Source organism: Gossypium hirsutum, chromosome D05 (assembly GCF_007990345.1).
Source record: "Gossypium hirsutum isolate 1008001.06 chromosome D05, Gossypium_hirsutum_v2.1, whole genome shotgun sequence".
Lineage (NCBI taxonomy): Eukaryota > Viridiplantae > Streptophyta > Magnoliopsida > Malvales > Malvaceae > Gossypium > Gossypium hirsutum.
In genome coordinates, this window is record NC_053441.1 from 59,331,333 (window position 1) to 59,349,967 (window position 18,635).

Consider the following 18,635-nt stretch of genomic DNA (forward strand, 5'->3'; position numbering starts at 1 on the left):
GAAGTTTTCAAACAATTTTAAGTACTTAAAATTTTCTGTAAGGTTGCTATTGAGTCTTAATTCGACTGGTATAGATATTATTGTTAATATGAGAAAATTTGTGTTCGAATGTGCTAAAATGAAAGTTCAAGTAATAAGTCTCTATATTATGTATTGTTAGAGGATTTAGTTTTGGTTAAATTCTGTTATTAGTCTTTGTACTTTATGAAAGTTATGAATTTAGTCATTGTATTTTAATTTGATTAAGTTTAGTCACTCTACTTTTTGAATTAGTCAAATTTAGTCCCTATACTTTTCAAAATTTGAAATTTTAATCATGACCCAAACAATAGCAATTAAATCTGTTTGGTTAAATTCAATTACTAGTCTTGTAATATGCGTTCAATTGTAGATTTAGCCCATATTCTCCAATTGGATCATTCTAAGTCTCTATATTTCTCGAATTTTGAAAGTTTAGTGTTGATACAAATGACAATCGTTAATTCATTAACATGATTTTAGTGACTAATATGTGGAATAATAAGCTGACATGACATTACACATATGATAATATATTTACCACATCAGGTTTTGTAAATAACAAAACATAACTTAATGAATTTAATATGTATTGTTTGGTGAAGACTAAAATTTTAAAATTTAAAAAGTATAGAGACTAAATTGACAAAAAATATAGCTATTAAACCCATAAGTTTTTTTTGTAAAATATAAGGACTAATAGAAAAATTTATCCTTTAGTTTTTTACTATAACTTGACCATGTCTAATTTCTTTATTTTTTGCGGATTGAGGCATGGGCATGGTTGCCAATGTAGGAGGACGTGGGTTCGAGTGCGCTAAAACGCATTATCCCCTATTTATAGGATGGGGAGGGGCTATAGGTAGTTCTAGGTATTATGCAAAAAAAAAACACCCCAAATACGATCAGAACTTATAATGAGATATTGTTCAAAAAAAATTCTTTATTTTTCAAGATATGTATTTTTACTATTGAGATATCTTTTTTATTGACTTATTTTTCTAAAACATATAATAAGTTGACATATACAATAAAGCTTTTTCTTGTATATTTAAAAAATTATTTTGTGCCGATTGAGTTTTAGTTCGGTTGACATTAATATTGTTGTCATTGTAGGAAGATATAGATTCGATCATTCGAATGCACTCAAATTCGTTTTTTCCTTTTATTTATGGGGTGAAAGCCACATCACCTCATGTTTTAAAAAATAAATCATAAAATTAATAAAAAAATTTAATCTCAAAATTAAAAATAAACATTTTAAAAAGTAAAACAAGTAGAAATATCCAATAACGTAATTGACAAAATTATAAAAAAAAATCTTAAGATTTATAAATATCACTACGAGTCATTTGTAAGGCTTATAGTATGCCTTAATCGAGAATAGAGGGAATCTTTTCTCATTTAGGGTCTTTTTAGATGGATGGTGCGTTTATTTACGGTTAGTGTAAAAATAATAGTGGTGATGAGATTAAATACTATAGCATAAGACAAAATAAAAAACTAAACGTACCGCACTGAAAATCAACGTCCATCTAAAGTAACCCTTGAAACTAAATCTAATTCTAACGAAGTTATAGCATTATTTGGTTTTGCTGGATATAGTCTCTCTATTATAATTTAATTATTTTTTATTTTTTTAAAATGTATATCTTTAATATTAACGTTAATTTTGTTAAATAATTTAACATGATTATTTTTTAAAATATATGATAATGTAATATATACTGTTTAGCATTTTTTTTGCGTTTTTCAAAAACAAAAAAGAGAGAAAAATTAATGTGTATATGCAACATCACCACATTCTTTTAAAATACCATATAATTGTTTGACAAAATTATTGAAAAAAATTGGTTTTAAGACTCAAATTACACATTTTGAACTAGCAATTACAATTTACAAAATTATACTAGAAATTGGGGGAAGCGAGAAATTTTTTTAGCGGTCCTGCCGGATTATGTTATATATTTTTATCACATCTAAAATATAATGATACTATTGTATTTTTGGGATATATTAGAGACTATGGTTTGGAAGTTTAAATATGGATATAATTAAGAAATTAATTTCTTAATCTTTCTTTAAAATATAAGTGTTTCGTTATTTCTTCATTAAACGAGTGATACACTTTATTTAAATCCTCTCTTGTCAAGATGTTTAATGGGTATAACTTTCGATCTTTTGGGCAAATTGAGCATTGCAAAATTCTCTCCGTAACTTTTTTTTTACACAACAGGTACCGTAGCTCTTATCTTTCTCATGATCCCCTTATTATGTCTATCACCATCGCCTACCACAACACTTGTTTTCTAAGGTCTGCTCCAATCTTTCTATCCATTATCTCTCCACGACTTCTCATTTTGCTAGGTTGTAACGTTACTTTATCTTACCAAAAGAACCTTTTATAAGGCAAAACTATAATTTACCTTATATTGACTTGTAAATTTATAGATTTTGGGGTCTAAAATATAATTTTCTAATTTAACTTAGAAAAGCTAAATTTACAAAAAAAAAAAATTACAAAGCCTTCTTTTATAGAATTTAACAGAAGAAAAGAAAAAAAGTCACATCACATTTCTAAATATTTGGACTGAATTTGAATGTTGAAGTCACCATTATTAGGAAGGTTTTATTTAAATACCAATTCAGTCCAACCATAACTATACTCAAATCATAAAATGAATGAACATACTCGTGATTATATAAAAAAGACATGATCCACACTAATCTTCCTCAAACAATGAAAAATAATAAACAAAAACAATGCCCATTAGTTCACACTTTAGATTCTAAGTGAAATATGAAGGGTGTAAATGAGATATCAATATTCACAAACCACTTAAATTCAGTTTGAAAAAAACTTGAATTCAACTCGATTATTATTTAGTTGAGCTCAAGCTTGAGAAATTCATGTTATAAGAGCAAATAGAAATTAAGTTATTGTCATGATTTGTATAGAGTAGTGATTAAAGCTCTTATTACACATTTATTTTTAACATAGGTTCAAATTGTGTTACCCCATTCTACCTAAAATTGTATAAAAAATAGCTTGGAAATCTAATTTTTTCTAATGTATATTTTAAATTAATATTATAAGAATTAATCTTCAACCCGAATTAAGGTATAAACAATTGAGGTTGACGTTGAAAATGAGGAAAAATTTCTCATTATTCACAGCAAAAATGGACCTAATTTAATTTCTTTTAGTATCCGACACTTAAACTTAGTATCCTAATAACATAACTTGCAATTTTTATCAAAGACTTTTGTATTTGAAGAACATGGCTTCCTTTCCCTAAAATTATGGGGTAATCTATTATAAATAATTGAACACCCTCTCCACTTTCCCTTAGCCTATACACTTTTGTGCAAAAATTCCCTTCCATTTGAAAAACAATGGCTTCTGACACTCTCAACCTCACTGCCATCCTCTCCCTTACTATTTCAGTCCTCTTATCTTTGCATAGTATATTTATATAAATATTTTTTTGAGAAAAGAATGGTTAATTTGATGAATTTGGGGCTAAGGGATAAAATTGTAAAAATTGTAAAAGTTTGAGGTAATTATGTAATTTTGGAAAATAAAAGGGTATTAATTGTAAAATGAATTAGGATTGAAATATATGCTCATAAATAAATAATTTTACATTTTAGATCAAGATTTCGTAGATACTCGTGGAAAAGAAAAAATTATGGAATAGCCCCTGCACTTTTGCAACTTCTACAATTTGGTCAAGGTAAGTTCGTACGGTTAAATGTAACATTTTTATAAATTTTTAATGTATATTATGTATATTATGTGGTTGGAAATGAATTATTGTTGGATTTATACTATTGATTTAAAAACTTGATTTGAATTGAACGCGAGATTTGAGTACATTTGTGTTTTGGTGTTTGACTCGGAGATGATATCAGAAGGAGATTTCGGTATTTTACCCAAGTAAATCGGTTGGATAAGCTCTTACGAGCTTCTGTTAAGCTCTTACGAGCTTCTACTGGAATACTCGGGAGGATAAACTTTTATGAACTTCTATTGATGATGTACTCTTACCCATAAGTTGTTCTTCAAATGGAAAATCTCGGTATGGTAATTTAGTTATGAATTTGAAAGATATGTTGTTTATTTCATATTAATCTGAATATAGATGGATTTATTGATTGAAGTTGTGAACGACAGGTAGTTCTTTTGGATGGTTATTATTGTTTGAATTATTATAGTTAATTCGATAAGATTTATCGTTTAACTCATCGAACTTACTAAGCTTCATTAAGCTTATTTGTGTTGTTTAATGTCATTGTAGATAATCGGCTGGTTGGACAATCAGATCAGCACTCAAGTCACACTATCCAGCTTAATTCAGTAGCTTTTGAAACATTTATATCAGATTATATTACATGTAATAGGTTGTGATGTTACTAATGTTTTGGATATGTAAATAGTTAAGTATGAAATTGGTTGTACAAATTGCTTTGGTTGATCTTCTTTCAGTATTTTTGATCCTTATTTATATGTGTATATGGTCATTTGACACTTGTTGGAATGGTTAAAAAAGTATGTGATGAATTGGTTGTTAAGTAGCCAAGTTATGACATGCTTGAGTTGGTGTTGATAGCTGATGTCTTGAATGAATTAATAGGTTGAATTAATGCTATGTTTTAATATAAATTATACATATATTTGTGGTACCAATGAGGGTACATTGGTTAAGCATTGAATTATGTTGATTTTGGTATGTTTTCGGCTTGAATAAAGTCAAATTGAATGGGTATTTTGATAGGTAAATGGTTTGCTTAGGTTCCAAGTAGGCTTGAAATGGTAAACTTGTTGAAAAAGGTACATTTTAGGCTTACACGGCCATACAACACGGCTGTGTGTGACACACGACCATGCAACTTGGCCGTGTGTCTGTTGTAGCTTCTAAAGGGTTGCAAGTCAATATGTTTACACGGCTTAGCATACGGGAGTGTGGCTTGGCCATGTGACCCAAGTCAGTATACTCACATGGCTTGGCACATAGGTGTGTGGTTTGGCCATGTGACCTAAGTCAGTATACTCACACGGGTTGGGACACGACCTTGTGTCCTTATTTCGAATGCCCACACGAGCTAAGACACGGGCGTGTCTCTTGGTCGTGTGACCCTTACAGTTCAAAATTTTTAAATTTTTTCTTAAATTTCCAAATGTTTTCGATTTAGTCTGGAACTATTTTCAATGTATTTTTAGGACCTTGAAGGCTCGATTAAGGGACATTATAAATGTATTTGAATATAATTGGATTATGTTTGCATTTATGTATGAATTAAATAATTTATTATTTTGTTAGTCTGGTAATACTCTGTAACTCTGTTTCGGCGACAGATATAGGTTAAAGGTGTTATGATGTGTGACAATAAAAAAGAGAAGAAACACAAGACCAACACCAATGATTTTTTAATAGTTTGTACAAACATATTTTTAGAGAGACATACCTAGAGATAAATTTCTACTAAAACACAATACAATAAATGAAACCCAACCAATCACACAATTGCACTTCTAGTGTGAATTCACTCCCTTACTCAGCTTTTCCTACTGAGAATTGTAAAAACTCAGTCCCATATAATAAAAGGTTTGCACAAATAAAATGTTCATAACAATGAACTATATTAAGCTCACTCAACCTATACAAAACACTAAAGAATAAAGTTTTCTATTTATAAGTAGTGTGTAGCTTCAATAAGTTGATCACTTTAATTTCCTTAAAATATGGATGATAAGCTATAAAAGTAACATATTTTAATCTTATTCTTAATGCATTTTTGGATGATTAATTATGCAAATTAGTTAATTTAATGCCCTAATCATTTAAAATTTATGTTTTTATACTTAGAAGAGCATTTGGGAGTGAAAGGAGCGAAAAATAAGCCAAAAGCAGACAAATAGAGTTGTTTTCATGAATCACATGGCCTGGGCCTTTCCACACCAGCTGGACACACCTATGTGCCAGCCCATGCCAGCCCGTGTTGATTTCGCACCCTGCTTCCCAAATACATGGAAAAACACAATTTTTAAGCTTTCTGAGCATTCTAAAGCCTATAAATAGCAATTAGAAGAAGAGAGAAGGGAGCCATCAAAGATGATCGAAGAAAACACTCAAAGAATACCATCAAAGCCAACTCAAAAGTGAATCTCCATCAAGATTGAAGATCTCTTTTTAATTTCTTTCAAAATTTTTATGAGTTTCTTTATATCTTGTGGTTATTCTGACTTTAAGATATTTTCATTTAGGATTATGAACTAATTTATTAGATACCTAGGGAAGATGAAACCTATGATGAATCTTATTATTTGATTTTTAATTTACGCGATAAATACTTGATTCTTATTCTCAATTATGTATACTTATTTCTTGTTTTAGTATTTCTGGGATATTAATTCATGTTTAATGTGCTTAATTTATTGGAGCAAAAGTCATTGTTTAAGAGTAAATCCAGCTTAATTGAGTGGAGTTGCATGCAATCTTAGAAATAGCATATTATTGGGAAAGCTTATATGGTAAATTTTGTAACACCTAAGTGTGAGATGTTAGTCTGCCTTTGTGGTGAGATCTGGATATGTCTTTGAGGCATTTTCTAAAAGAGTTCTCGATAGTTTACCTAATGGGCGATCTCCCCATAGTAACCCGCTAGGATAGAGAGCTTGGCATATCTGTGATTATAGGTGGTGTAAGTGCTTACCAAACTTGGAAGTTCTTACATAATGTATGAGGTCATCTGGGATTCTATTGGATGATCTAAAACATTACATTTATCGAAATTAGTTTGTTGTCTGGATCGACTTAAAGATACGATGTGACTGGAATTCTATTAGCTGCTAGAGCCAATATAAGAATCCACCAAGAGTAGTAATCACATGTATATCATTCTGAGAAATATATCCAACTTCTATCTTCAAATGGGGTTGTGAAATAGGATACGCATTACGGTGTGTAGTTTGTGATCAACTCATTAGGCAAAATGTGTATAAGGTGGTTGAGGGGAGAGATGGATGTATAGTTATCCACCAAAAATCAGAAAAGTATCCATCAAAGTCTGAAAGGAAGTCCAGAATCTTCAAGTAGAGGAATTCAACAACAATGTTAAAGGTAATATTAGTTGAGACTCACTAAGTTCTGATGAACTTACAGGCGTCTATTTGTAATGGATGTTCTTGGAATTGGGCCAACACACTGAAAGGGACCAAGTCAAGATTCAGACAATATGATCATTTGTAGAGCAATATTATGCATACAGAGGGGCACTCTTAGGAATATGATGAACAATATATTACGCCACAATTAAGTTTGTTTTACAAAAAGAAATTAAGTTGTAATGTCTTATATTGCTTTTGAGAATATGTTGTAATTGATAAAATTTTTCTTCAAAATCCTTTGACTTAGAAAAGAAAATAAATAAATAAGAAGTATATGCTCAATATGGTTTTTGCTTGTAAAATTTTGTTAAGTATTTAAGTATAGTGACATTCTATATCCGGGTTCGGTGAATCGGATCGGGTACAGGGTGTTACAACTTCAACACAAGATTATAATTAAACTAATATAAATCTAATAATTAACTAAGAAGAGATAAAACAATCATTAAGAAAATAAAATAAGTAAATAAGTAAAAACAAATAAAATAAAATAACTAATTTAATAATTGAACTTGTAGAAAAGCCCTAGTGATAACTAAATGCAATAGTTTACTTAAAAACTCACATAAATCTAAGTTAAATGTATACAATTACATCTATATGATGAGTACTCATCAATAAAAGATTTGAATGATTGAGAACTAAGCCTTGTTGCCAAGGATTGAACCGTTTGTATTTAAGGCGAAATTGTTTGTTACTAGGTGCACATAGTTTATATGAAATTACCTTCCAAGACTTCAATAATATCAAAGAATTGCACACCTCTTTAGATGTTTTTAAAATCATAGAATTTGGCTCAAATTTCTCTTCACTATAATAGAGCATTAAGGTTAATGTACACACAAATTTCAGGTCGAAATAAGACCTAAAAAATTGAGAGCAACCTTTTTGAGAATTATTTAGAATTTCTTCTTCCTTTATTTATTTACAGATTTCTTGGGATTTTGTAGATAGCTTCTAGTCATTAAAATCTTCTCTTCAGTCAACTTATGCACTTCGTAAAGTTGTGCTTAATAATTTATTTGAAAAATTCTTCCTATACAAATGCTGTCTCAAGATTTAATCATATTTATAATATTTTTAAATGTGAAATTTCGATTTGCTTTTGAATCACAGTTTCATGTGCACATTGAACTTGATTATATTGAAAGTTTTTGACGTCACCTTTGTTCAATATGAATTGCCATGATGACAGGAACATTGTATTGAAAAACCCCCAACTAATTTAGCAAGCTCATGGTTTTGTACTTCAACTTGAATTAAGCCCATCCCACTCAATTTGACTTTCTTTGGATATTAGCTTTATTTGTTAATTAATTAAGAATTAAGCTTCATTCACTTAAAGTCTGAGTAGGAGTTATAGCCCCATGAGATTTGTCAACCCAACCATTATACAAATTTAGCATACTTGGGTCATTGAAATGCACCAATTCAAAGCAGCGTACTTCTAGATAAAATATATTCTTAGGGCAAGAATTTATTAATGGTCCCTAGCCATACACCCAGTATCCATGCATTATAAATTGCTATCTTCCAAATGTTACCATGGCCTCACATGCAATCTTTGACACTTTGACATGCATTATTTTGCATGCGTTTCATGCGATTTCGCTTTTTGTTTAACATCCAAATAACTTATGCATCAAAAAGTTAGATATAATTAAGATATTCGATATTTCAAAATTAGAACATCAAGATATTTCATATATCTGTTGTGGAACATCAAAAGTTAAGCATCAAGACATCCCATATGTTGGTTTGGAGCATCGAGATATCTCTTTGTATAGAAGCTCCATATATATACTATTTGTTTATGGTTGATTTAGTTTTTCTATTATAATTTGATTGCTTTTAAGCTTTATTTTTCGAAATGTGTATATTCAATATTTTGACCAATATTTTCTTTAGCTCCAGAGATGAATTCAGGAGGGATGGTAGGGGCCCGGCCCCCTTAAAATAAAAAATTATTATTTTAGCTCTTTAGAAAATTTTAAAATTTCAAAATAATAAATATAAACTTACATTTTGACCTTCCCTAAAATTATTAAAATTTAATTTAATCTTTTAAAAGTTATAAAAATAATAGGCTATTAAAAATTAAAATTTCTTTTAGATCCCAAATTTTTTTTTTGGCTTCCTCATGTTTAGTTCCATTAAAAAATTTAATGTGACTTACCTTTTAAACCGCATGATGATATAACATATATACCTTATATTTTTGTGCACATTGGGACACTACAAAATAGGGTGAATTTGTATATATGCCTCACTACAAGCAAGGGTGAATTTGTAAATTTTCATTTAAACCTTTTGAGGTTTCTTAAAATTTTATTTTAGGGAAAATTACAAGAATAGTCACCCAACTATTCAGTTCATTCTATTTTCATCATCTCACTATTAAATTTTTCGTTTTAGTTACTTAACTTTTCAAAATTAGATATTTTAGCTACTCTTTCGTTATTTTATTTTAGCTACTCTTTTGTTAGCCCTACAGTGTTTACAAGATTTGCCATTTTAATCCTAATTATAAAAATTTTTTAAAAAGTAAAAAAGTAGTAGATATAAATTTTAAATATTTCAAAAACAAAATATAACAATATTTTAAAGAAATTTGTACCCAAAACGAATTTCAACAGTATTTTCCACTTTGTTCTTTCTTTCATTAAATTGACAAAGTTGAAAATATCATGTGTCATGTCCTTAAATGCTATTTTTGTACCAAAGAGCAAGGTTGTCGAAGTTGGTGTCATTAATCCAATCATTTTTTTGGGTCTATAAATATGTTAATTTTGAGCTTCTTTCTAGGTTTTGATTAGGCATTTGAGCAAACAATATGACAAAAGAAAAAGGGACTAAATTAAAAGATATTGAATCAAAAAAATATCTTTAATTTATGGGTTTTTCATGTGCTTGATTAATGAGAAAATGAGCATGGTTGATGAGAAAAAAGAAAATATAAATTTTAAAAAAGTAAATATAAAAATATTTTTGAGATTGTTTAAATATATTTTTATAATTTTTAGAAGTGGGACTAAAATGAATTTTTTTAAACATTCAGGGCTAGACTTGTTGAAAATTTTAGATTTAGGATCAAATTTGAAATAATTTGTAAATATTGGAGGGCTAAATTTGTTATTAGGCTAATAAGAAAACCCACATTAGACTTTCATTAAACGACAAGAGTGACTAAAATATTTAATTTAGAAAAGTTGAGTGACTAAATAAAAAATAATAATAGTTGGGTGACCAAAATAGAACAAACTAAATAGTTAGTAGACTATTTTTGTACTTTACCCATTATTTTAACCTTATAATTAATTTCTAAAAATATGATAATTTGTGTCTAGCTTCCCATTATAAGAATTCAACCCCAACCCGAGTATAAACAAGTACTATTTTTATTAAAGACTTTTGTAATTGAAGAACATGGCTTCCTTTCCCTAAATTTTTGGGGTAATCTAGTATAAATATGCAGCTAAAATTAAACACCCTCTCCACCTTTCCTTGGCTTATACTCTTTTGTGCAAATATTCCCTTCCATTTGATAAACAATGGCTTCTAACACTCTCAACCTCATTGCCATCCTCTCTCTTACTATCTCCATCCTCTTATCTTTGTATCCTCAACCAGCCTTCTCATTCCAAATGGAAGATTTCGACGGCGAGGAAGAATATGTGCTCGATCATCCTGTCATTATCCCTAACCTTCGATCGAGAAGCCGGTTCTTAAAGACCTCGCCGACAAAAGATAAGATCAGGAAAGGTGCCGATTGTGATCCTCACCCTTCTCTAAACATATGCAAGGGTATTTCCGCAAACAACGGGACCAGTCTACTGTATTGCTGTAAGACGCATTGTCGTAACGTGCTTAGTGATCGAAACAACTGCGGAAAATGTGGCAACCGGTGCAAGTTCGGGCAACGTTGCTGCGGTGGAGTTTGTACTAATGTTGCTAACAGCGTCAACCACTGTGGCAAGTGTGGCAATCAGTGCTCGTCTGGAGTTCAGTGTGATAATGGATTTTGTGGTTATGCTTAGGTCTAAGTATGATAATGGTTTTTATCAAAATAAATTTGCCAATCAAAAATGCTTTGTCTAGGGGCCGTTTTGATTATGAATAACACTTCGTTATCTACATGTATTTTTTGTATAATGGGGGGAGAATATACACATATTTTATGGTGCTGTAATTGATTTTAGTCATGGTTTTTATATATGTTATACGATATTTTCTTTTAAATTTAAAGTAGACATATCCTCTATTTATTTGTTAATTTTATTGTTGTGATAATTTAAAATTATAAAAAATACTCACTTAACATAAATGACATTATAATGGACATAAATTTAATAAAAAATTAATTAGCAATTCTTAAAATTCACATAACGTCTTAATCGAAATAAAGTATTTAGATTACCTAATGGCATTATAAGAGGTTTTTTCTTTGGACTAAATTATAGAGTAAACAACTGAATATTAAAATATACTTTAAGTCTCTAAATTTTTTGCATATTTAAAATTCTTCTTCCAAATGTTACCATGGTCTCATATGCATACTTGATTAAACCATGTATACCCGCCTAGCACTTCGCCACCTTGACTTTTGACATGCATTACAATGCATAAAATCAATTTTCTTTATTTTAAATTTTTTAATGAATTTTTAATAATTTTTAAATATATATAAAGAAAATAATACTTTTTATCTTTTTTTTATTGTATGACTATTTTTAATGGATTATTCTTTTTTTTTAAATAAACTTAACGATTTGACTAACTATTGAATTAACAAAAGTACCAGCATGGAAAAAAAATTAAATACTACTTATGATTAGAAAAATGTTTAGGCACCAAAATTAGAAAATTTAGGTACTAATATACTAGTTAAGACTCGTTTTAGAAATAGACTTATCAATTTAGCTAATGGTTTGACTAACGAAAATATCGATTTGAAAAAAGAATTTTATTTAAATATCAAAATGTAAAAAGTGTATAATTTAAGTACCAATTTAAGGTTAAACTTTGTTTTCAATGCAAGTTCAAATTTGGTGCATTATGAAATTCGAAACTTATCAACTTTTTCCCCTCATTGTGCGTCTTTTATTAAGGTAGCCTAATGCTTTATTTGTTTGCATGAGTGACTTGTTACAATGTTTCAGACGAATTCCCTACCTCGCGAGCCTCCGTTTATTGCGTAACTCCATAGCACATGCATCTTGTTTCAGTATCGGAAATTTCTCATATATCAGAAGTGGAATTTTAACATATGTCATATTTTACATTTGGATCACCGAGATAACTTATTTGTTTGTTGTGGAGAATCAAAAAGAAGCATCAAGACATTTCATATATAAGTTTGGAGCATCATATCTATTTAGGGGTGAGTAGAACTCGATTTGAATTGACAAGTTAATTTCTCGTTCAAATTTCGAGTTAATTGAATTTAGTTTTCAATTTCCCTAATCAACTCAAATAAGTAAATTGGGTTTTTGAGTTCAAGTTGAGTTGAAATTTATAATTTGATTAACTCAAATAATTAGTATAAAAAATTGTCGTAATTGCCCAACAGGTTGTTGTCAATTTCGTATAACTGAATTACTTTGGTTTTCTCTTCTTCTTCTTCTTCTTTTTTTTAAAAGATTTTTCAAGTATTACGGTCTCAAATTTATTTGCTATAACATGGAATTTGGTCATTTTGTCAATAAGTTCTTAATTTGGCCTTTTAAAAAGAACTTAAACATATTTGTCAATTTGACTCGACTCGACTTAAATTTCATTTCAACTGACTTGATTCGAAAAAATTCAAATAAGCTAGGATGATAAATTAGAGAGAGAGAGAGAGAGAGAGAGAGAGAGAGAGAGAGGGAGAGAGAGAGAGATGCATGGGTGTTTGGATCTAGTGCCCTTAGTGTAGTAGTTTCATCTATATGTATTTTTCGAACAAATTGATTTAATAGAATATTCATCAATTTCATTAATATACTCAATATATAGTCCTCAAAGATTTTTGTACGTAAAGAAAAATTAAAATAAATACTGACTCATTGATTACCTAATATTTAATTGATACTAAGCAATATTACGTGGTCGGATCATAATACAAAAATAAACATTATTTTATTCTACTAGTTCAGCTAGGATTTTTCCATCTCTCTTTATAAATAAATGGCACTGGTAGGGCTTTAATCACACCAACACAACAAAAAAAAAACAAGTTTAACATAAGTTTTCAATATTGTTATTCTGGCATAGAGTAGAGGTAATTTGTTATTTATCTGTCGTAAGTTGATATGTCAAATTAGGCTCCTCATTACACTTAACAAGCTTGCTTTCGAGCAATTTAAATGTCTTTATCGTATTTTTAGTTAGTTTTAGTTCTTTGCACCAATAAGTAAATTAGTTTGCATTTTATGCTATTTTGAGAACCAAGATGGCCAATTGGCATCTAGGGCATCTAACAAGGTTGGTGAGTGATGCAGAGAGTCCACGGTGACCCGAACAGAGCGAGGAAATCACCGAGAAGGGGGTATCATGTAACACCCCTAACCCGTATCTGTCGCCGAATTAGGATTATGAGGCATTACTGGACAAAACACAACTCAATACAGACGTTCAATAAAATTCAAAAATTTAACATTTATATGCAATTCGTTTGAATACAAGTTTAAATAAACTATTTCCAAATCAAAATATAAGCATTGTATATATATATAAATTGAAATATATTAAGCTTAGTCAAATTTTAAGTAAGTATAATTATAAATTCTACTTTAACCTTTTTAAAACAAAACATAACATTTCAATCCTGTTAAACCATAAGAAAATAAGCCATTTTCGTATGACTATTAATTATATATACAGTACATAAAAGTACGACTTCCAAAACATTATCTAGCCTATACATGCCATAAGTTAAAATTTAAACATTTCAATACCGATACAATAGATAGAGTGATGATCTTTGTTGATGATCCCCGAGCCTGCAGCTTTGTTTTTATTTATAAAACAAATGGACGTAAACTAACAAAGTAAGCTTTTATCGCTTACTAAGTATTTAGCATATCTATAATACATATAAAAGAATCATATAATTCCTTAAGTAAATTTATTGAGATCACAAATACCAAATATAATTACTATTCAAACATTGCTATCTTAAGTCATTTTGTTGATATCTAAAAGAATGTATATTTAATTAATACATATAAACGAACATATGTATATTCATTATATGCATATAACCAAGTTATAAACATACTCACTAACTGCATATACTAATTGCTAGTGTACTTGTTGATTGCACTTCATCAAATGCATTTATATATATAATTATTCAAATACATATGCCAAAAGCATATATTTATACTTATCAATTACATGTGCCGAATGCACATATATACTTATAATCCACATATGCCGAATGCATACATATATATATATATCCAACAATTTCATAACAACCAATATACGTACTTACTCATTAAACACAAAGATCCGAACGTTTATATACTCACCAAATACACAGAAACAAATGTTCATATATTTATCCATCACATATAACCAAAATCATATATATACCCAATGTATATAATCACTTAATTTAAACAGATTCACTGGCACTTAGCCTGTTAGGCTTAAAGCCTGATTCAGATCACCGGCACTTAGCCTGCTAGGCTTATAACCTAATTCAGATCACCGACACTTAGCCTGTTAGGTTTTAAAACCTGATTCAGTACACCGGCTTTTTGCCTACTAGACTTATAGTTCGAAATGTTTCACCGGCATCAAGCCTGCTAGACATAAAGTCTGAATTATCTCACTGGCGATAAACCTTCTAGACACTGAGCCTGAAATCTCATTTCACATAAGTCGTAACTCATATTCAAACTATATATGTATATAAAATCCATACATAAAAATTCAACCCAAATTTTGTAACTTATATTCTTGAACCACATGGATATATATAAAGTTCAATCACCAAACCCAACATTAATATCTCAATGATTCAACCGAACACATTTATATATGACTTCATACTTTAGATACTACTACTAATATCATACTATTTAACTTATTACTATGTACATTTAACATTCGAATCTCACATATACCTATATAAATTCATACCCCATTTCAATACAAAAACTTATACATGTACATATATACATTCGAATCTAACATATATACATATATAATTTTATACTTACATTCGAAACAAGTACTTATACTTGTATACACATACATTTTTGAATTTAACATATACATATATAATGTCATACTTATACTTAATATAAGCAATTATACATATATATACATGCTAATTCAATCCAAACATATACAAATATATTATACATATATATATATATGTAACATCCATACTTTTAATAAAATCCAAGAATTTATACTCGTATATACATACCTATTCAAACCTCTTGTAAACATATATAACATTCAACATTAACTAAATTCAAAACTTATTCATGTATATACACATATATCCGAACTTCATATATATAAATATAACATACATACTTTTAACTAAATTCAAGAACTTATTCATGTATATACATATATATTCGAACTTTATATATATAAATATAACATACATGCTTTTAAATAAATTCAAGAATTTATTCATGTATATACATATATATCCGAACTTTATATATATAAATATAACATACATACTTTTAACTAAGTTCAAGAACTTATACATGTATATACATATATTATCCACTAGTAGTTCTATATTATTTAACTTTAAACAAACTTTAGCTAACATACATGTAATTTGCATCATTAATATCAACTTACCAAAGTAAATTCTCGTATTCGGCTATCAATAATAAAATTTAAAGTTTCGTACAATTTGAATATATTAAGTTTCAGCTTATCATATGTAAAATAAATATAATAAGTATATATTTAATTTAGATAACATTTAATTGTTAATTGACTTACCTCGGATATCGACGGACACGTTCGACTATTCGACTACTTTCGTTTTTCCCCAATCAAATTCCATTTTCTTCGTTTCTTGATCTAAACATATTCAAATTTATCCTTTTTATTCATCAAATGATTCAATTAAATCCAAAAATACATAAATGGGAAAATTACCATTTTGCCCCTAACATTTTACACTTTTTGCAATTTAGAGCTTTTTGCACAAAACACAAAATACACAAAATTTAATCACACCATACTAGGGCCGAATGTTCCAAGTGTTCATAAAAGTCCACACTTTTTATTTATTTCACATTTTAGTCCCTAAAAAATTTATTTTCACAATTTAGCCCTAATTACTCAATTTCACCAAAATTTCAAAGACAAAACATATTAATCTTTCACATATTTTTCATTTTTCATCATCAACTATCATAAAGCGCAAGCATTCATCAATGGCACATTTCAAAATCATCAACAATTCACAAAATTAAGACATGGTTTTTGAAGTATTCAAAGCAACGATTTCAAAAAAGTAAAAATCATCAAAAACCAAACAAAAACTAACCTTGAATTAAGCTTCAAAAGATGGCTGAACCTAGCTTAGGTTTCCTTTTTTTTTTCTTTTCTCTAGTTTCGGTCAAAATAAGATGAAAATGTGGCTTTTAATTTGTTTGTCTTTTAATATATTAACTTTATAATATAATATATTATTATAACCTTTATACATAATATAAAAACTATAATTTATAAGCATAATGCCGTCCACTATCTTGATTAATGGCCTAATTTCCTATTAAGGACTTCACATTATAAAGACATTAGCAAGTTAGCATTTTACACATTAATTAGTCAATTTCACTTTTTACGCGATTAACTCCTTTTATTAAATTAAGTACACAAACAATAAAATTAATTCACGAAACTTTCACACATGCAAATTAACACAAAATAAACACAGAAAATAGTATTAAAATATTTTTTGATTCAAATTCGTGGTCCTGAAACCACTATGTTCGATTAGGGTTGAAATCGGGCTGTAGCATATCGCGATATCAAAGCATGAAAGTTGTGATACCCTTAACAGTGTTGAAAACAAGGAAGATTGAGTTGCCAATTGTGGTATCGTGATACCCAAAACTTTCAAGGACCCCCATTTCAAGACTGTTGTAGATATCGTGATACCAGGCTCTAGGTCGTGATATCACTATTGAAGGGAAACAAAAATTGACCACAAGGGTAGTCATTGTCCAACATGTCCCTCAATCAAAATTAGTGTGACGCCCCAAAATTAGTATTTATGGTTTGTTAGATTTTATTATTAGTAAGTATCTGTTTCGGTGATTGAGGGCTTTAATTATGTGTTTAGGGTCTTGGGTTAAAATCTCAAAATTCAATTTTTTTTATATCTAGGCCTATCTTTGTTCGTTGGGCTTAAATGTTGTTTTTAGTTGACTTATATTAGAATAAGCCTGTTGGTTTGGGTAGTAAAGTGTTTGTTAGTTTACTTTGTGGTATTGTGTTTACTTCTTTGTGTGAGCAAGTTGGTAGTATTGTTTGGTATTTTTGATTGGGCTGATCATTTAACTGTTGTGGTCTAATTGAACTCTATCTGTAGGAAAAAAATTTGATTTTTATAAAAATTCTGAATTGGTTTTAAATGGGTTTTGTTTTAAAATAAATAAAATAGGTTGTTTTTATCTTGCTACTTTTGAAATAAATTTCATTTTGTTTTATTTTTGAAAACAAAACCCACCTTCCCTGCTTCTAATTTTCCCCTAAACCCACGCTACCAATCCATAATTTTGTTATTTGATTTTATTCTTCTTCATTTCTTTTGTTTCTTGCTTGAATTTCCTTTAATCTTTTGGGCTGTCTTTGTGTTTTTATTCGTGGATTCTACTCTATTCTCCATTGACGATCTTGCTTCCTATTTGTTCTTACTTTTGAGTTTCGTCAGGTAAATTGTTGTGCTTTCTTTAGTAAGTTCGAATTTTGGGAGTTCTGTTTCAAATCTTGATGTAGAAATTTTGTTTTTATGGGGATAGTGATTGTAGTTCGGTTAGAGGTTTGTTGAGACTTGATTAATTTAGTAGGGTTTTCATTGTTAGGTGATAATTCTGAAACGCTTAGCCTTACTTCAGCATCGTAATTTTGTGAGGTTGTTGCTTGTTTAATGGTAAGAGTATGGAGGTGTTTTGGTGTATTGGAAGAGTTCAATTCTTGGTTATTTCGTGTCTCATTACTGTTATTAGTCGTATTATATGTCGTATTTAGGTCTTAGGAGTTTTCTGGTTGCATTCTCATCGAATTTTAACTAGATATGTAATGAGAAAACCGAAAATTAGTGATCGATGAAAGTCAAAAAGGCATCCTGTCAATGCCACACGATTGTGTGGTAGGTCGTGTGTGACACACAACCATGTGACAGGTCATGTGTTAAGCATGTATGACACATGGTTTGGGCCATTTCGCCCATGTGGATCACACGGGCGTG

General features: G+C 29.3%; 1 protein-coding gene across 1 annotated transcript; it reads left to right on the top strand.

Annotated features, from left to right (window-relative positions):
• Positions 1-10,701: 10,701 nt before the first annotated feature.
• On the top strand, positions 10,702-11,402 carry LOC107902252 (protein GRIM REAPER). The gene has a single exon (XM_016828466.2). It carries the CDS (start codon positions 10,741-10,743, stop codon positions 11,224-11,226), a length of 486 nt encoding a protein of 161 aa, XP_016683955.1. The 5' UTR covers positions 10,702-10,740; the 3' UTR covers positions 11,227-11,402.
• Positions 11,403-18,635: the final 7,233 nt, after the last annotated feature.

Bases quoted from the DNA above. Each gene is read 5' to 3' on its own strand.
- LOC107902252 (XM_016828466.2), top strand. From the start codon at position 10,741: ATGGCTTCTAACACTCTCAACCTCATTGCCATCCTCTCTCTTACTATC.